At 34.3% G+C, this 21,766-nt stretch overlaps 1 protein-coding gene across 1 annotated transcript in view; it reads right to left on the minus strand.

Annotated features, from left to right (window-relative positions):
• LOC105362040 (probable chitinase 3) overlaps positions 1-20,615 on the minus strand; it is a 23,174-nt gene extending 2,559 nt beyond the window's left edge. The window contains 25 exon segments of the mRNA XM_011499365.1: positions 1-138; positions 352-709; positions 1,387-1,672; positions 1,762-1,947; positions 2,592-2,870; positions 3,088-3,299; positions 3,796-4,086; positions 5,032-5,446; positions 5,981-6,331; positions 6,725-6,936; positions 7,183-7,351; positions 7,904-8,230; positions 8,754-9,070; positions 10,133-10,371; positions 10,640-10,958; positions 11,101-11,289; positions 11,453-11,681; positions 12,384-12,874; positions 14,473-14,832; positions 15,878-16,019; positions 16,103-16,288; positions 16,631-17,217; positions 17,935-17,988; positions 18,124-18,374; positions 20,328-20,615. The exon segment at positions 1-138 is cut by the window's left edge and continues 1 nt beyond it. Coding sequence (XP_011497667.1) covers positions 1-138; positions 352-709; positions 1,387-1,672; positions 1,762-1,947; positions 2,592-2,870; positions 3,088-3,299; positions 3,796-4,086; positions 5,032-5,446; positions 5,981-6,331; positions 6,725-6,936; positions 7,183-7,351; positions 7,904-8,230; positions 8,754-9,070; positions 10,133-10,371; positions 10,640-10,958; positions 11,101-11,289; positions 11,453-11,681; positions 12,384-12,874; positions 14,473-14,832; positions 15,878-16,019; positions 16,103-16,288; positions 16,631-17,217; positions 17,935-17,988; positions 18,124-18,374; positions 20,328-20,590 — 6,851 coding nt within the window. The 5' untranslated portion in view covers positions 20,591-20,615.
• Positions 20,616-21,766: the final 1,151 nt, after the last annotated feature.

Here is a 21,766-nt window from a genome sequence, read left to right on the forward strand (position 1 = left end):
GGTCCCTCGATGTAATTCTCGGTCGGCGGTGGCCCTGGTTTGTCTGGCTCTTCCCACTCGCCACTCGGTGTCACAGGTTTGCTAGACTCTGGCCCCTGGTCCGATGCCAATGAGCTACTGCTGCTCGGTTGTTCAGTACTGCCGTATATAGAACGAAGCTGTTTATTTGCAAATTCACGGAGTCATAATTTTGTGCTTTATCCAAATTTGTAATTTTATTTATACTTTTTGAAATATTAAAGGGCGACCTTTGCGATTTCGTTCTTAAATATTTGGATGCTCTCAATCGTTTCTTAGGAATGCGATTGCAATATAGAAGTCGTTTAGTTGCGCGAGAGCCAGGATTCTTACCTCGAGAGCTCGCCGGACGACTGGACCTTGCACTGTGAGTTTTCCGGCCAATCGCAGTGATCGTTGTTCCAGAAGAGGCCGCTCGGGCAGGTGAGCTCCGTCAGCTGTCCAAAGTTACAAAGATAGTACTTGTGGCAGTCGTCTCGATGGGCGAGGAAGAGCTTATCATGACAGTCGCCCTGTGGATGACCCGATGGTGGTGGTACTCCACCAGCCTCGATTTCCACGGAATCGAGATCTTCCGTCGCTACCTCAATTGGAATTTCACTGGACGTTAATTGCTCGGAATTGTTGTTCGGTGCATTTGTCGTTGGTTTCGTGGCATTGGGCTTACTTTCGATTACAGCCACCTCTGTAAATTACAGGTTCAATTCTCGAACATTACAACCAAATATAACAGTCAATTGTTCCTTGTTACGCTTATAAATTATTTTCTTGTGTCTAACGTTAAAATCATTGTATCGATTATATGCTTTTGTGCAATGTAATCAAGGTTTTGTTTATGTTATAATTTTGAAAAGATGACAAGTTTGTGCGTAATGCGTTTAGGCTAAATATAGTTAGTTATATAAATGTTAGGAGAATTAATCTTCTAAAGTTGAAAATATTTCATTCATTGACTTTGCGAAAAAATAAATAAATTAATAAATAAAAATAAAATAAAAATGAGATAAAATAAAGAAAGATTATTTCACTAGTTTCGAACACATGTAGCAAAAATCACACCTGCTTATGATAAATCTGCTAATGATGGATTATTTTGCAAAACGTGGAAGTAAAGCGAGAATGTGAAAATAGTCGCATAAGACGGGGAACTGAAGACGTCAAGAAGTTAAATCGATGCTAAAGTATAAATATCGTACCAATGAAATTATCCACTGCCAATGGGAATACGATGTTTTATTAAATTTTTAATTATAAAGGTGAATTTTTCTTTGTGCAAATTAACGTACAGAAGAGACGTGCTCCACTTTATTAAATAGATAGCCAGTATGCAGTATAAAATAATATGCTAATAACTTGCTGGAAACTTACTGGAAATTTTGCATACTGGGCCAGGAGGATAATTCCTCAGAACTCGATTCATCGTTCGCAATAACGGACTTGGCTCGCATTCACAATAATTTTTAAAATCATCGAGATCCAGAGCCCAAACCATACCACCACCAAGATCGAGCTCCTTAATGAATTCTGACTTGAGTCTCACTTGTTCGGCATCGTCGAAGCTTACCCACTGATCGCCTTGATAAGCGTACGGTCCAATACGTCTCGCCGGATCTTCCACCACCGTCCATCCTCTTTTCAACGTCCTATGGCAAATCTACGTTGACAGGCAAAGTTAAATTGACCTTCCTTATGCGAGTGATGATGAAAGTTAAGCAAGCGCAAGTGAAATAACCCTTGATTTACCTCGTAGTAAGATAAAAATCCACGTGCTCGAGTATCGTCTCCCGCCTCTCCGCCCCCATAAGTTGGTGCATTGAGGCCATGTTCCTTCCTTTCCGCAAGAGAGAAACTTTGACCATAAAGTGGAACACCCATTACTAATTTTCTCGATGGTGCACCTTTCTCGATCCAATAATGAATGGAGAAGTTCTAGAAAATATTTTCAATTGACTTTTAATCGGTCACTACATTTGGTCTATCAGTCCCAAACGCTTATAAATAATTATTGTTATTTTTATCCCTTTACCCAGTAGAGAAGATAAAAGAAATTTTCATCAAATTTCTTCACTTAAGGAGGATAATTTTTTACTAAGATTTTTACGATTCCATAGAATGACTTTGAAATTTACATTTGCTCAAAATCTTTTAAATTTTATAAATAATTTTCTCCAATGTGGTAACGACCAACGAAATTGTAAATTCAAAGAAAAAATTGCTTAATACACTCTCAAAATACTTCAATATTCAATATATGTATATGTATATTATTGCACTTGAATTTTGTTTTTATCTCATTGTATCGAGTTAATGATACATTTTAATGATCGTCGACAAATAAAATTATGGACAACAGTTGACGATATAAAACAGTTTAACTATAAATAACATGATCATCGTGCATATTTATGCGATCATGATATCAAATTATTTATCTCTGAGATAACTGGATGGACAAGCGTTTATCATCACGTTTATCGTTAGGACATATAGTGATTTGCGTATTAGCCAATTTGCAATGCTAATGGACTTTGTTGAAAATATAATAAAACGTTCGAATATTAAGGCGAACGTACGGCATTGAAGGTCGGCTCCCAATCGTCTGGACGTCCGAAGAAGGGCGCATTGTGTCCGGTCTTCTTGTCCCACTGGCCGTGATAATCGTAGGTCATGACGGCGATCCAGTCGAGGTATTTGGCGAGGGTCGGCACGTCGTAGCCGTGGTCGATGACACGTTTATTCGGCGAGACGGCCGATGACAGCAGAAGATTACGCGGCTTGAACGCCTCGCTTAACTCGCGTACCAAATTGCTGAAGCTAGTCTTGTCCGATTTCGGACCCTTCGTACAATCCACCTGCAATAACGGCAAACGTTACTTGCTTTCATAGTGCACATTATTGATATTATCTTATCAATGATATTATTAGCTAATAATGTAATTTTTTTTAATAGTCACTTGAAATTTCTCTTATTTAATTTTATTTTCTTGGATAAGCCATTAATTTACTAAATCATTAAGGGTGTAATTTTCATGTATTAATTGTGATGTAATTAGTAATATATAAACGAACCTGCCAGCAAACTGGATATTCCCAGTCGAGATCGAGGCCATCGAAGTCATATTTTTCAATGAACTGAATTACGTTATCGATAAACTTTCGTCTTGCCGCTGGATTATTCGCTAATCTACTATATTTTTCACCTGCAGAGTCGTTCCACCCTCCAATGGCCACAAGAACTTTTTTACCCTTTGCTTTATATGCAACCACTCTTTTATAGAAATCTATAATCATGATATGATAATTATCAATTGAATCAGTATTTTCTAAACAATGACAAAATAATATAAATAACCTAATTTCAATAGTTTGTTTTAAAAAATCGTAAATTTACGGTGTAATATCACTTTTTTTAATTACTAACATTTATATTGGATGGATTTACTTATATTTTCATTAATCGCATAATAATAAGAGTTGCCGAACAATCGACTATACGGATAAATATCATAGGTTTGAGTATGATTTTAAAAAATATTAAATAGATTTAGGTGAAACAAATCTCAAGGTCAGATTATTAGTTATCGATCGAATATTTGAAATTATAAGAAACTAATACATAATGCAATTGATTCGTCTAATAGACATTTTTTAATTTTTAATTAAACCAACTCGAATATTTGAAAAATAATTTTAGTATAATGAAGGAGAGGAGTGTGTGTGTGTGTGTGTGTGTGTGTGTGTGTGTGTGAGTTTATAACGAGTACTAATTGAATTTACTGTTGTCAATGTCAGCCCATGGATCGTGCGATTTAATAATGAAATTGGAGCCATCAAGGACTGCGAAACCATAAATTATGTGTGTGCAGAGATCAGCGTCTATATCTTCGGGTACGAACTTTCCTCGACCTTGTCGATACCAGGCCCAATTGGTAAAATAACAAACTACTTTGTACTTATCCTCCTGTATAAGGGGAAAGTGATCCATTTCGTTATTATCTGGCATATGTTTTCCAGGCGCTGAAGGTAATTGCCACTGGAGCTCCTCACCATAGTGCGGCAGTGCTATCGCTGCAGAAATTGAGATTTATTTAAATGTGTGGTCTATTGTTTATAATTTGAAAGTAGCATAAATGATTGTCATTAGAAAAGTTAAATAATTAAGCCATTCATTTACGAGTAACCGATTACAATATTTTGTATTTTATGTTTTATTTTATTGGATCGAAACACCCAAGTATACATAAATAAACAAAATTTAATTACTAATTACTATATGTTTTATAAAGTATAATCATAGTACATTTGTTCGTATAGTATAGTACACCTGTTCGTTGAAATTTTCGTAATTTAAATCTAACGAATGTACAAATTTCATGGAATTCAAAAGTATATTTCAAAATGACAAAATAAAATCAATCGTTATTGATGTCTGTTTTTTTTTTTATAATTAATTAATTATATAAAGACAGAAATTGTATTTTATATTTACTGCATAAAATTCTATCAGGTAGTAATGATTTAATGATGATTATTAGACTTTTAATTGAAGTAACAACGATTATGTAATTTATCGACGCGTATTCGATAAAGACAACGAGTGCAACAATTAATTGAGTATGTAAGATTTTATTATTAAGTAATGCAGCGCTTCTCGTTATGTATGTATATTATTTTTTTATTGTTGTACACTGCTCGTTCAGCAATATAATCTATAGATTTTATTAGTGACAATTGCGGAAACGGTGCGAGGGACAAAAAAAAAAAAGAAAAAAAAAGACAAGAACAATGCACGCCTAATTAAATTATTCACGTTTGTTCTCTAGCTGATGTACGTTTTTCACTATACAAAAATCAAGTAAATGCATCAACATTTGTGGTAGATTAAAGTAATGCAACAACAACATTATTAAAGCCAAGACAAAGATACATTGAAAGAGATGTAGATAGTACATAGGATACAGCAGGAAATATCATTTATAATGAGCTGAGGTATTGCGTAATTGAAATACATACGACGGTCGTGTTTAGTTGGCGGCTCGGCGAGTACTTGCTGGAGAGTGTGCATGAGGGGGTGCGGTCCCTCGCCGCATCTGCCCCGGAAGTCGTCGAGGTCCAAGGCCCATACCATTCCACCACCGAGACCCATATCTCTCACGTACTGGGCCTTCTGCCTAATCATGTCCGGGTCGTCGAAACTGACCCACTGGTTGCCCTTGTAGGCGTACGGTCCCATTCGGCGCTGTGGGTCTTGCACCAATTGCCAGCCTTTATTGCGAATCCGGTCGCAAATCTCGTAATAGGCCAAGAACCCGGCAGCCTTGGTAAATTCCCCAGCGATTCCGGCCTTCGCGGGGCTGTTCAGACCCGTGCTTACCTGGGGATCGTTTATCGAGAAGGCCTGGCAAGGCCTGGCCATAGAGTGGCGTTCCTGCAAGTCAAGAATACCGTTCGTTATTATATTGGTGATATGGTAATATGGTTTTCTCGGGCCGGATATATGGTTTAGCTGAAAATTGATAATTATTATGGGCAGTTTCGTTACAAATTATTTTCAAATCTCGTCCTTGAGGTACGCACAGAGCCGTCGATTTATCATTAAATACACGCGATTACAGTCGTTATTCTTACGAAGTTTTGCAGAAATAGATTTTTAGGCTTTAGTCTCAATATTGCGATAAGACTTGAAATTTGCAAGTTTTACAGAAAAATTGTGCGTAAAATATATGGGTACATTGCGGAAAGATTTTAGATGAAATATAATCGCCGCTTTAACCCTCTTATCGAATTTATACAAATACATTCAAAATTTCGTTTTGGCTTTATTATTTTGCACTTTATATCTAGACTGCTTATAATTTGAAACGATAATATATTGTTGCGATTAAAATGATATTGATCACGTAAGCTCATTACTATTAAAATAAATAGAATAGGCTCGATGTGTATATAATAAGTAACAAACGATGTGTTTCTCACCCATAACGATATTTCTTGCGGGCGCTCCTTTCGAAATCCAGTAGTTTATGGAGTAATTGGAGTTGAAGTAGTAGAACTCATCGTCCGGATGGTAGTACATTGGTGCAACGTGTCCAGTTCTTTTATCCCACTGGCCGTGATAATCGTAGGTCATGACGGAAATCCAATCCAAGTACTTGGCGAGTGCGGGTACATCATAACCGGCGTCTATGATCTTTTTGCTGGGGGAGACCGCCGAGGAGAGCAAAAGACCACGGGGTCGGAACTCTTCGCTTAGCATACGAAGTAGATCCGAGAAGCCATCTTTATCCGAATTCGGACCCTTATTACAGTCCGTCTGTTGATTATATAATATTTGTACAACAACAACAACAACAGCAGCAGCAGCAGCAGCAGCAGCAGCAGCAGTTATTTTTAAGTAGTCGGTTTAATTTATCAAGAGTTAAAGATTTTTTTACTTTGTAAGTAAAAATGTGTGATTTGAATTGTGATATTTTAGGAAGTGAATCCTTTCAGTGAAGATTAGCGTTATTAGTCAATATTTTCACTAATTTTGAAAAGTATATAAGAATAAATGTTATTTTAATGATATCATATGAATGCTAGATATATTGAAAAGCGCCCTTTTTTTTATTTTTATTTTGTTTATTTTTATTTGTTTATTTTATTTTTGCTTTGTTATGGTTAATAATTACAGGGCATATACGTGTATAGAAAAAGTATTACTTGCCTGCCAACAAACTGGATACTCCCAATCAAGATCAAGCCCATCGAAGCCATATTTCTCGATAAATTGCAATGCTTGTTGGACGAATTTTTTTTTTGCTTCGGCATTGTTTACTAGACGACTATATTTGTCACCAGCGGAATCATTCCAACCTCCCAGTGCAAGACTTACTTTCACTCCACGTTTCTTGTAAGCCACCGCTCTTTCATAAAAATCTAACACAGGATATAATTAACTTTTAAATTATACTCGGTTCTTATTAAAATTATTAGCGCATTATATGAAAAGAATTTAATTTTTATCCTACTAAGTTCGAATAGAGTTTCTTCAATTGCTTTTTACAGACAATATGCCACGCGACAAAAAGACTTTTTCATGTCATTTAATAAAATTTCATCTAACGTTAACATCCATATATTTGATATGAAGCAAAATTGATTTGTAAGGTAATTATGGCTTACGATTATCAAAATCAGCCCATGAATCGTGAGCTTTGATGCTTAGAGTTGAGTAATCGAGAACGGCAAAACCATAGACGATGTGAGTACAAAGTGTATGATCGATATTCTCCGGCAGATAACGACCAATTCCACGTCGGTACCAAGCCCAATTCGTAAAGTAACAAACAACCTAGAAATCAATCATAAACATTTATTTAATAAAAATTATTCGTAAATTGTTATGTAGTTTTTTTTTTTTTTTTTTTTAATTTTCTTTATGTATTCTTTTTTTGTAAGTAGCGTATATTAGAAATGCAGCTGTTATAGAACGTGAAAATTTTTGTTTATATGAAAAATAGTGGTTTAAAGGCGGTGATGACATTCATTAATTAATCTCAATGATGCAGAATTTAAGTGCATTTTAATGTCAAAAAAAAAAAAAAAAAAAAATGTAAAATAATATAATAAATAATATAATAGTAGTATTATAGAAAGCGAAAAACCTTTTTATTTCTTTTAAAATAATTAATAAGTCTAGTAAATAATACGAGCTAGATAAAAAGTTGGAAACGTCGCCAATTTTCAGCCGCTTTTTACGCTAAATTATGATTAACGCTTACGGGTAAAATTTTAAATGTGAATAATTGTAAAATATGCCGTTTCGCGTTACTTCGCGTTATTTCGATAAATCAATGCAAATCTGGGAAGCAAAGCGGCTGCATATAATTGATGTCTTGCGCACCTTGAAGTAGCCGGAAAGTGGGGAGGGCTTGTCAGGATTAATTTCCGAGGGTGCCAGAGTCGTCGTGGTCAGCTGACTCGGTGGGATTTCGGTTGTGGGTCGCTGGCTACTGGACTCCAAGCCCACGGGATCTAAGGGAATCTCGTCGACGTCGTCTCCGTTATCTCCCTTACATTTGGCCCGCACTGGCCAGTCGCAAATCTGGCTGTCGGCGTTGAAGTGCAGTCCAGGTGCGCAGTGGAACTTTTCGAATTTGCCCCAGAGGCAGGCGTAATAGCTCTCGCACTCGCCCGGTACGCTATCGTAACTGCCCGTAGTGCACATGTCCTGCAGGCCAATTCACGGTTCGCCGATAAAGATTAATTTGTAAGTCGATCATCCAGAGGAACTTCTCGAGTACTGGTGTTGTAATTTAGAAAATTTCAACGTAACAGGAGTAATTATCGTATTGATAGATACTCAACATTTAAGCATTTCATTCAAGCTTAATACAAATTTTTTTTTTTTTTTTTACTATTCTATCCATTTGGATAATGCACATTATATGTATGTATATATATATATATATATATATATATATATATATATATATTTTTTTTTTGGAAAGATTATTTGAAAAGTTGATTGTAGAATGTTTGCTAATAGCTATCACTTTGTTTGAATTATATCTTGTTTGAATGGCTAATAAAAGATTTAGATTTTATTTTAAAATTACCGTACTACGACCTGCTTAAAGCCGTAATTTTACAATTTTACAAGTGAAATCCGCATGGTCGGGTCATGGTCATTTTCCTCTTAAAATGAAATATAATCGACGCATAAAGAAAAGTCAAGTAAAGTAGCTGGTCACCTGAGTCTTCGGTTTGAGCTTATGCTTGATGGCGGAGATGTCACTTCTAGAATTAGAGCAGGGAATTTTAAAGGCCCAGTCACACATATTTTTGGCACTATTCCAGTTAAGACCCGGGCCACATTGTTGGCGCACAAGTTTACCATTCACGCATATTAAAAACTGCGTGCACGAATTCGGATAAGAATAATACTGTCCATGCTCGCACTCAATATCCAGCTTGTCACTGACAACTGGATCTGTCGTTATGGTACTGGGAAAAGAGGCCACTTCAATTTTCATGGTCGTCGTTGTGGGTTTCGACGTTGTAGAAGAGCCTGAGAGCGTCGTTATGATTAAAATTACTAGACAATAAGCATTTGCGTAGATAGAGAATTTGGGAGAGTCATCAACGTTGGATTACCGATTTAGATGGATTTCAAGACGAAATGCTTTATAGTAGCATTGCACGAAGTCAGTGATTGAAATTTCTAACGGGTCCTGATTCCTAAGATCTAGAAAATAACTACCGTGCTGAAAACGTTTATAACTTGGTAACTTAACGTCTTTTAAAGGCCTTAATAGAATGAAATTGACGTATTCGTGATTTTATTCGTTCGAGAGCTATTAGAAGATTTCTGCATGACGAAAAATAAATCAACGCAAATCAGCTCGATACTGTTTTAATAAATACTTTTATCAGCTAAAATCTAAAATATTTCTTATTATCATTTTTTTTTTATGTCAAGAGAATGTTTAGTTACCTATTTATAAACGAGTTTAATTTTATAATTCATTTGGAATGTGTTATTTATGTAATATTAAATATCTTAGGAATTAGCACTCTTAAATGAAACTACAGAACAAAACTTCATTTTTTAAGAATTGTTTCATGATAATATGTTTCAGAACATCGTAATATTTATAATAAATAGCTTGTATTTTTAAAGAAATTTGCAAATAAAGTGTTATTTTAATTGATATTTGGCAATGAATAACTTTTGGTAAATTTTATCGATTTACCCACATGTACTTAAGTAATATTTAAAATATCGCTCATTTTGATTGTTATTTTTTTTCAAGATTATCAGTTAAATAAATATTTATATAAAACAATCATTCAATATCATCGTGTATTTTTTTATCTTTTCTTTTTCTTTTCCTTGTTTTTTTTTTTTTTTTTACATATTTTAAGATCCATAAATATTACACTTATTTAATTATTGTAATATATTATTGCATGAAAATTATAATTTCAATTGATATTAACATTTCAATCTTTATATTTTATATTTCCTAAAGGTTATATATAAATATATTTTTACGTCCCTAGATTATATTGTATTATCAGCTATAATTAAACGAAAGCCAGGAAATTATTGGAATGTACTACAACTTACTAAGCTTTTTTTGACATTTGGCAATGACCGGCCAGTCACAACGTTGACGAGAGACATCCCAGTGTAAGCCTGGAGCGCAAAATTCCCGCTTTAATTCGCCAAGAACACATCGATAATATGTGCTACAGCCAACTGGATCTGACCGATGTTCACCAGAGTGACAAGCGACTCCAGCTAGCGAATCAGAAGGTTTTGTCCAAGTTGAAGAGCTGCTTGTAAATTCTGTCGTCACCGGCTGTCTAAGAGATCGTTATTATCGGTTTTTTTTTTTATTAATCCGTAAGAACGAGAGAATACTTTCTAGTTTTCATAATGCCATTAGCAGATTTTAAATTGCACGGACTTTATATAAATTAATATTACCGCGTTAATTCATTAATTTCATTATGTTTGAATTTTTTTTCGGAATATTGATGATAAATAATATGTTCTTTTAATCATACGAAAGATAAATAAAGCGAAATTGTAGTTATAATAAATGATTAATCATAAAGTGTAATTGTATACTTGGTCGACGTGATCGTTATCGGTTTCTTAGTCGTCGTGGTAGTTGAAGTTGTAGAGGTAGTGGAAGACGTCCAAAATCCTTGATTCCATGGTATCGATGGTTTCTCTACCCAAAATCCCTGGTCCCAGGGCGTTGATGGTTTCTCCGTCCAAGTGGGCCAGGTCGTAAATTTACTCGTGGACGTTGAGACTGGTTTCGTAGGCCTGGGCTTCCCGTCGTTAGCATCGACGTGTGTCATAAGTGTCGGAGCCACTGGTGTTACAGGTTCCTCAGGTTTCTGGCAGTCTTTTTGTGTCGATACTGCCGTTAAAAGTCGACCTAATGGTAGAATGTAAATAAACATTGCATTTAGGTTTTCATACTGCAAAGAGATTCTACCATATTATTTTATTTGCAACGAAAATAATATTTATTAGTGATAAAAAAAAAAAAAAAAAAAAAAAATCATTTTTTGACTTACCTAAGGCTCGATTGATACTACGTAATAAGGGGAATGGCTCACGACAGCAACGATTTGTAAAATCATCAAGATCAACGGTCCATGCAGCTGCACCACCAAATCCATTTTTCAACAAATATTGTCCTTTGAAGGCAACACTCGTGGCATTGTCAAAGCTGACAAATTGATTTTTTTTGTAAGCACTTGGTCCTATATATTTTATAAATAGATATTGTTACACAATAATTTTTTCAGATTGATTCAATTCTAAATAATCTTATTAATATTCAAAATGTTTATAATAGGAATATTATTTTAAAATTATAGTTAAATTTTAGTTTAAAATAGACTTTAAATAATTGTTAATATTTACCAGGGCCTGTTTGCCAAGTCTCCTTTTCAATTCTTTCGCAAATCTCGTGGTAAGCGAGCATACCCGGTTGCCTTGTGTATTCACCCGCGGATCCAGGTCCAGCTGCTGGATCACCCAATTTCGATTGATCCGGAGATGTCAGTTGATAGCTTTGACCGTACATTGGTATATCAGCGATGATTTTGGAACGATTGGCTCCGAGACTCACCAGATAATTTAGAGTATAATTCTACGAAAAATCCTTAATTAATTATTAAAAACTTTTGAATTCTTGTTTAAAACATAATTCCATCTATTTATGTCTTAAAATTGTCAAAAAAAAAAAAATAAGTAAACTTTATCATATAAAATGCTAAAAAAATAATAATCATATAAATGTTGTATCAAAATTTGATCTAATATTTTCTTTTTAAGCCATAATTATTATTAAAAAATTACAATATTTGATACAATAATTGAAATAAATAATAATATACTATAGTTAAAGACAATTCGTATTTGCCTATATAGAGATTTTAGAATTAATAAATCAAGCATATTATAAGTGCTAATTATTTATTTATTTACAAGTACCTTAAAGTTATTTAAATATAAATACGAATATAAGAGATCAAGTGTTTCTAAGGAAACCGATAATGAACTTAGATGTAAGACATATCAATATGTAATATTATAAGTAATGAGCATTTTTCATCAAATAAATACATCTTTGTTGCTAGAAATTTTACTTCAAGTCCTTAATTGAACTATAATAATGTCTTTACAAATAAAAAATAAAAAAAAATAAAATAAAATGGGTTAACGTTCTCTCTCACTCGTAGCAAATGACTAAAAAATCATTTATAATTAAACAAAAGTATTAATCAGAATTTGAATTCAGAGGCAACAGGACATTGGTCTACGAGAATCAAATAGCAAATAAAATTCTCACCAGATTATAATGAGGGATGTTGTCACCAGGAATTGAAAAAAGCGGAGCTAAATGCGAGGTCCGGGATTCCCAGGCCCCATGGTAGTCGTAGGTCATGACTGTCATAAAATCCACCAACTTGGAGATCTCGGCGACGTCGTAGCCCTTGTCGATAACCTCTTTGTATCCTGATAGGGCGACAGCCAGTGTCAACCGCGGCTTCTGCAATTCGAACTCGTGCCTCAACTCAGCGAGCAGCTTCGTGAAGTTTGGTCGATCGCTTTCAGCACCTCGACGGCAATCGCTCTGCCAGCATCCCGGGTAGTTCCACTCGACCGACAAGCCCCGGAAGTTATGCTTCCGTAAGAACTCTACCACCGAGGTAACGAACTTACGGCGAGAGTTCGAACTGCTTACGAGCCGGGAATACTTGTCTCCAGAGCTGTCGGTCCAACCGCCCAGAGCCAGGATGACGCGCGGTCCAGTAATCGATGTGATACGCTGGTAAAGATCTGTGATAATTGAGAGGAGAGCAGTTTTTTTACCCTTTTTTACTTTCATTTTTTACCCATCATTGGATATTCCATTTTTAATATTTCTAACAGCTTATTACAATTTATACAAGACGTATATCGACATATTATACAGGATGTATAACGTATATCGTATTTGTATTTATTGAAGATTCTTTTCAACTTTACGGCGAAAGTAGATAAAACTTTTTTACATGATGCCATGTCCGATATTACGCTTATCCGTAAATAATATGTATACGTCATTTTTTCTTATTGAATCGTCTGTGAATTTCATCACTTTTTAAATTTTATTGAGTTTCATTATCATTCCGTCACTAATAACATTTTTATTTGCACGATAATCATGCTTTGTATATAAGAATAAATGAAAATACAAAAGATCTTGTAGTGATTAATAATCAAACACTATTCCTTCACATCAAGACATTTTCACGTAGGTTTATCAGGGTTTATTTACGTCGTCATATAGGCTACATAGAGTGCTGTATGTATGCGTGTCTCACCGTAGATGATAATACAAAAAAATGTTTGATTCAAAAAGTCTGTGTGATAATGAGAGTGTAGAAGGTAACGAATAGCTTAGATGTGAGAGGGTTAAATCATTTTACGCACAACAAATTGTAATTCAAGTTTCACATCATTTTTAGAGCACAGAAATATCGTGTCTCATTGTTGCGCTGTCGTTTGTGCACACGCATGACTGAAAGTATCGTTTTCCGGACACAATTTTCAGGAAGCCTATCTACATACATTTTTAGAAAACATATTATTCACTTTTTACGATAATGAATCACGTTGCTTATTATCAAAATACATTGATTCATATAATTTAATGAACATTTAATGGCTTTAGCTAAGTTTATCTCGTGCATTTTTTCATTTATTACAATAAAACCAAAATTTATCCACTATTATATAATTAATTTATGATAATTATTAATGCCGTCAGAGATTATTCGACTTTTAAATTAATGAAAAATACAATAAAGTAGAACTTTATTAAATTTAAATTCATTGGATTATTTACATTATTTATTAATCCATTGATTCTATAATAATTTCAAAAAGCCTAACAATTTCAGAAAGTATTTAACGAGTGCAAGGAGAGTATTGTGTCTGGTGACAGTTAAGAAGTTTCATATAATGCAGCATTTACAATCTGCAGCCAACTAATGTGATACCAGAAAACGAGGATATAAAACGTCGATCACATTGTTGGGTTCGAATGATAATTTGAATTCAATGACCAAACTGCCGATCAGCGGCAATGTTATTGACAAGATTTATTTAAGTCGAATGTTATAAAGGTTATGAGAATTTCACTAATTTTTAATCATTTCTATATAGACGAACAAAATACTCGATTAAGGTAAAATATAGAGTTGTAAATAATATTGCCCATAATGAGTGTAAAGGAAGTACTTTGTTAAATGTAATGTAGGTGTAAAATGTTTTCTCTAAATGAAATTTTTATTAGAAATCGTGTCTCTTGCAAAATTTGACGTTCAAATTCCAATTATTCGTTCGCGTACTGAGTGAGAGAAAGGTACATACATACACAAAGGTGAACTCACTGTTCTCGATATCAGCCCACGGGTCATTGGAATGAATAGTCAGAGTCTCAGGATTGAGACCGGCGAACGCATAGACTACATCGGTGCAGAGTCGGGCGTCGAGATGCTCCGGGACGAATTTGCCCTCGCCGTTGCGGTACATCGCCCAGGAAGTGAGGTAACAGACAACTCGTGGCCCTTCATCGAGGAGCTCGAGCTTCTCGAGTCGTTGCCGTTGGCGGAGTCGCTCGAGGCTCCAATTGGCGTTGGAGAATTTGTCGCTGCGGCCAGGGTCACAGACTTCCGGTCGGGCGCGGACGCAACGGCCATTCACGGGATCGTAGAAGCGACCGATGCCACAGTGACCTCGGTGTAGTCGCCCTGGTGAGGAGCAAGTTGATTTTCATTTGTGTAAAATTTGTAGTCGATCAGGGAGCCTGATTATGCTTATTTTTAAGCGAGATCGTTTTATTAATGCTGAATTTAAATATCGTGAATAACTCGAGTGAGATAAATTATTTTACGTAATTCTGTTCATCTTTAATGTCTTTTTAATATTTAGATATTATTTTTGACCGTTATATGATTTTCATATGCTTGGAATAGAAATTTTGAATTTTGAAAATGCAAAAATTTAAAATATATTCTTGTAAAATTCACAATACATTATTATATCTATAATGTACAAATAATAAATTATATTTTTAGTTATGTTGAAATCCTTTGAAAATGCTAATCGATGATTTATAAAAGAATGATTTAGAAATAAGAAAAGTCGAATCAATTTTACTTACTCATTATAGTAAAGATGATTAAATATTTATTTAATTATCATTATTAACGTCTAAATCTGTTTATTAAAAATGCAAGAAGTTATCTGTTAAATTATGGGCTCATATAATTTTAGAATAAAAATGACAGACCGTGTAATATATAATTAATAAAATGTCTCGTTATTTAATTAATTTAGCTATATTTATTTTACTTGTATGTATATGTATATATATATATATATATATATATATATGTCTGTGTCTGTGTGTGTGTGTGTGTGTGCGCGCGCGCGCGCGCGCGCGTGTGTGCTGATGATTCGACATATTAAGTATCGTAATTAAGAATTTTATGAACAATAAAACATAAGAAAAAGAGTTATACAAATGAAATACAAATAAAACAAAATTTTTATCGATGTAATGGCTCGTTTAACTTCAAGCCGAGTTAAAATAATTGATTCGCAACATGAGAAATCGTATATAATCCAATGTACGAAGTACACTGTAATAATTTATAATTGCTGATTAAACTTCCACGAGAAATGGATAAAGAATTATCAGAAAGTTTGTTCAATAAAAAGAATTTAATACAATTTAAACGTAATAAAAATGTATTTTAATTTCTCGTATCAATCCACTATTATTCTACGTACCGTCAAAGCATGAAAGAAATCCTGAACAATTATCGGGATCACTGTAAAGGCCATTCTTAGTGCACATTTCCGCGGACCCTTCGAATATTCCAAGGGTTTTTGTTGCCGCATTAAGCATTGGCCACGAATCTCCACAAATACCCTGCAATCGAGTATTACAAATGTAAGTTGATTGGAATCACTGGAATTTACAGGATAGTTATGATATGGGAGTAGTTGTAATACTTGGAAGTCATCTAGATCTAACGAATGAAGAGACACTCCTCCTAAATTGGCAGACTTAGCGTACGCAGCCTTAATTTTTACTGATAGTGGGTCGTCGTATCCAATCCATTGATCTCCCAAAATTAAATATGATCCATTCTTCTCGTGCCTTTTAAATTGCCATGGGTGCTCTGATTTTTCACATATCTGAATAATAAATAAATATAAATTGGCTCATCTACTCGACCGCCTTGATACAATGAATTAATCATCGAAAGAATTATATTTATCGAAAAATCGATGATTATTTTACGATACAAACATTTTTACAATAATATGAACAATCGCGTGAGTTCATCGAGAATTCAAAGAGAAGAAAAGAAAAGGAGAAAAAAATGGATTGTTGAGATATTTCTCTGTTGTCGAAATTTTTAAAACACCTTATTTTTAGCAATTTGCGATCTAACTGAATTCGAACGGAATGCAAAATTCTTCAATTAGAAGATAGATATAGGAAGCAGAGCGCATAATAAGGAGTCAGAGATGTACCTCGAAGTAAGCGAGCTCGCCCTTGTGCTTGGTGTAATGGCCCTCGAGTCCGTATCCGTAGGCGAGATTCGAATTGCCATTGCCCCTATTGGCGAGCTTATAGGTCCAGCCGAAGAGAGGCAAGCCTAGGATCATCTTCGTGGCTGGGACTCCATTGCCAGCGAGTGTCTCGACAAAGCGCTTGACGAGGTCGAAGGGCGCGGGGCTCTGTATGAGATCGTAAGGGCGCCTCGAATGCCAGGCGCGCAATACCAGATGGTCGGCCAGGGCAGCGAGTTCGGCGTCGGCGAGCTGCTCGGGTCTAAGGGCGAGGGCGAGGCTGAGGCCGCGCTCGGCAAATGGACCACGTAGGCCCCGGAGCAGGAGTTTAAGCGAGTCAACGCTGCCGCTCATCCAGTCGATCTCCGTGCCGTCGAAGTCGTGTACGGCTAGGAAGTCGAGGAGCGAGTTGGCAAAAGCGGGCAAACGCTCGTCCGCATCGGCGATTATCTCGCCGAAGAGTCGTCCCTGACCAGCTGAGCTCAGAGAGACGAGGACTCGCAGTGCCGGGTCCCGACGACGCAAATCCACCGCTGCCATGTAGCCACCTGAACATTGTTTCTCTTTCAGAGAGATTCCATTTTCACGAGCAAGCGCCAAAAATACGAAGACCTTTCTTTCACGTTGTTGCGTGTTTTCGCTATTTTTCAACTATTAATACTAAAATTATTAATACTAAAAGGCGTGCATAAGGCGAAATTGAAGTTTATCAATATATTTGAACGTAGCGGAAACTTTAACTGTATTAAGATTATGTACTCATACTTTAATGAAATAGCACTGTTTTATATGAGAATGAGCGCATAAATGTCACTTCACAATTAATTTTGATACTTTCATTAATTCGAATTATTATAAATATCTACAGATTTATATACCTATATGTACAAATATATTTTGTAAAATATTTATCTAAATTTTGAAGTTGAATGTAAATTTTTCTTTTTGCCTCCTGTATTCAGAATTATAATCAATCGATAATTTAGAGATTCAGACGAATGTTTTAAACGCCGATGAGCTAATTTTATAATTTCAAATAATCCTATAAATTTTCCCAACACTATTGGTAAAGTTGCTTTGTGGCCTTCTAATTTCTTACATTAAAACAATTGTTCTATTTAATATGTTAAATATTATTTTGCTTTGTTAAATAATTTTTACTAAAAGTATCGGATAAGTCATAGAACGAAATTGCAAATATTTTGTTCTCATTTGAACCCACTTTTGATACATATCATTAATAATTAGTAATAATAATAATTTACCTTTTACAATGTCATATTCCGGATCACGAGGAACAACAGTAAAATCGCGAGGATCTGCAAAAACCAAAAATTGAATGTAATTTCAATAGATTGCGACATCGGCATCGGCCCATCACGTACCACTGGTATCATTAGCTTGGGAACTACAATTCACAAATTATCATCGGAAATTAATAAGGACGAGAGTACCTAGAGTGGCAGCCCCGTAGATGAGGTGGGTGCATTTGTGGGCGGGTAATGCGCGCGGCAGCAGGGAGAAGGGCTCCTCACGATAGACGGCCTTGGCCTCCATGTGGCAGAGGACGTTCTCCGATCCTTGGACCGTTCGTACCGCCGGGGGCGTCAGCTGCTCCAGCCAAAAGGCCTCGTGATCGAAGCCCCCGTAGCTCGGAGGCAGTCGGTGCTCCACCGACTCCCGTAGCGGCTGCTTCCTCGTGGACCTGCACCCATTCCCAAACACTTACTCGACGTTGCTCCGCGTCAATATTAAATTAGAAATTATTAAATTACATCCCGATATATTGATATAGCTTCTCTCTTTCTCTCGCACGACTTTTGCCGCTTACAATTACAAATTTAGTAGTTTGCTATAAACTATTTGGTAGCGTGTCATGGCACGTGTATAATCACGGGATTATTACGAATTTAATGACAATGCGGACCTCGGGTGGATCGATTATATTCTAAAAGACGATTATTATTTTACATAATAAGTACTACTGTATAAAAAATTTATATTTTTATTAACTTTAATAGAATGACTGAATTTAAGACTAATTTTTGCGATAATTATAGACACCTGAAATTAGCATTTTGAGAAATACTTTTTTGAGATATTTTATATAGTAGTAACTGTATCGATTACATATAGAATTAATTGACTAAAAGCAATTCAAATAATAACGTTATTCTTATTAAGTTAATTTATTTATTAATTTATGATCATTGTAAAAAAATTTTAATTGGTAACTATATGCTATCCGTTAATATATCTCATCAGACTTCTATTTATTTATTTATCTATCAATCTGCATTTTTTTAAGCAATTATTTCATTTAAAGCTGTAATAACGTTGTTTCACATTTGTATCAATTCGAAAGATTTCTCGCATATTATTAATGTTTATAGTCATATAATAGTTTCTTACAAGTTCAATGGACTCGAAAAAGTTAAATGTTGTTTTATATTCTCGATATTGAATCACTATTGACGAAACAGTTAATATATAAATAATTTACATTTATAGGTTTTAATTTAAATAAGAATAACATTTTTTGAGATGCCATTAAGAGGTCACCGATCTTAAAATTCACTGCAGTCAAATAACGATTTACGAACAGGTTTCCCGTGGAACAAGTTTTAACAACATCCAAAACAGAAGATTTTTTTTTTCGAAGCAAAACTGAAATACATTTTATTATTCATATTGGATTTTAACTCTTACTTTCATACTTTTTATTATTTTTTCATTTTATTTATCTTTTATTGTATAACATTTAATTAATGTATATTTAAAATATAAGTAAAGCTTATTATAAAGTCTTAGTATAAATATGTACATAGTACGAAATATAAATATTATTATTTTTTAAAAGTTTTTTCTTTTTAATTTAGATTATAATGTGTTTCGGGATCTTTTATTATGAAAAATTATGTAAAAAAATTAGCCGGTTCATTATAAATATTTATTAATATATACAATGATTGGTATAAACATGATTTATCGATACCTTAAAGTACACATTCATCGTCATATAATTCAAATTAGTTACGTATTTTCAATTCTATTATATTATATAATTATTACAATAAGACAGTACGAAACCTGTGAATTTAATGATAGAATAGATTTGAACAATTTATTAAAATTTCAATAGAAGCAGTATAAGATCATATGTTTCTTATGGGCTGTATGAGATGTTTCTTCGACTTAAATTTCATCTTATAGTAAGAAAACTTTTATATAATCAAAATCGTTACATTTCAAGCGAGGAATAATATTTATTAATTTCATTAAAAATTTAAATCGATTGTATCGAATGTAAATTGATAACTCACCTTTAACAAAGCAACGAATTTTTCTTTTTTAATAACATTAATCATTCGTTGAAATAAAATCAATTATGGTTCTCGCCATGGACAGAGCAAATAATGCATTTGACTGAGTAAATTTAAATCTGAAAATATGACGATAGGGTTTCGACGCACCAACGCGAGCTTTCATAATCGTAGGCTTCGACTCAATTCCCACATATTATATAGCTTAAAGTGTTTCTGCATATAAAACTCAAATCAAATAATATTTTCGGTAGAGTGGATGCTGCTTGACCGATAGCGGTAACACTCGGCTGAAAAAAAGACTTCATTGTTCGACTTGTACTGCGTGTACTTACATTTTAAGGGATACTTCGACAGCGTCTCGAAGGGGCTGCCGCCGCACCTCAAAATGATCAGGCACGGATTCGACGGCCATCCTGAGGGGAAGATTGTCATGTTCGAGGTTCCGATTTTGTAGCGAACTCTCGACGGCGGTGCGCTGGAAATTCAGCGCCTCCGTCCGCGGTATTCGGTGCAACCGGATTTCCGGGGTGGCTGTGCGTTCGGAATCGACCAGCACTAGAGCCACCACCACCAGAACTGTAATCGGCCAGCCCATCGATAATCCTGCTCCTGCTGCTGCTGCCGCTACTGCTAATAATCCTTTGCAACTTTCCTCTCGGCTTCCTTACGTTTGCAACTAATGTACGCAAGAGCTCCAGTTATATTCTATTCATATATGTTACGATGTCCTAATTACGTTTACCAATATTTATCTATCACTAATTAGAGAGTATTTATCAATTTATTAAAGCAATATGAAAATGAGTGGAGGAAGTCTTGGCAAATACATTAGCATTGAGAATACTTGCACAATAGAATTGTTTTAATGATTAAAAACTTAATTGCTCGAAACAATATCTTGGATTGACAAACTATTTAATTCAAATGTCATTAATAGTATTGATTTTATTAAGCAGTCCTTAATCACTAAATACCAGAATGATGTTTTGTAATTACTATTAAAACTGTAGTCCTTAATATTTATGTAATGAAAATCGAAGGATTAAGCGCGAGAGTAAAGAAATTATTAAAACTTTTGTATTTGCATTAACAATTGATTAAAGTAGAAAGTTTAATAAGATATTAAATAAAATATTTTCTATAAAATTAAATTATTCAATAAATTTTATTATTACATGTTTTATTACAAAACTTTGTTATTGAAATTTAATTGGAAATTTTAAATTTATGTTTACATCAACGCCTGTGGATCTGCAACTTAAAATACACACGTGATAAATATTGTTTAACAAGGAGTAATCTTAGCAAACTTAAAAGCTTTAAAAACATTTGAAATACTTTTATTTTTATTTTATTTTACGAATGACGAATTAAATAAAAAGAATAAGACAAAACAAAAACTATTTAACATAATATTTAGAGAGAAATAGATGATAGAACATGTTAATACAATTAAGTTTTGAAATTCGATTTTACGTCATTTACCAATTATTAAGTAGAATCTTGATAAATGGAAATTGTTAAACTTCTTAATATAGATTTTATAATACGTAATAAGAATAGGCTATTGCATTACAGTTTCAAGGAAATCCATTATCGTAATTTATTTTAAAATGAATTCTTACACTAAAATCTATCTAGAGTATTTAATGTCTGAAATTGATATCAGTGAGGACTTTTTTTACTCTCAAAATATTTAAAAACTTAATTATAATACAATATACGATACGATAAATGTCATTTAGAGGAATTCAGAGAGAGAGAGAGAGAG

Source organism: Ceratosolen solmsi, unplaced genomic scaffold, assembly GCF_000503995.2.
Source record: "Ceratosolen solmsi marchali unplaced genomic scaffold, CerSol_1.0 scaffold2, whole genome shotgun sequence".
In the NCBI taxonomy this organism is placed as follows: domain Eukaryota; kingdom Metazoa; phylum Arthropoda; class Insecta; order Hymenoptera; family Agaonidae; genus Ceratosolen; species Ceratosolen solmsi.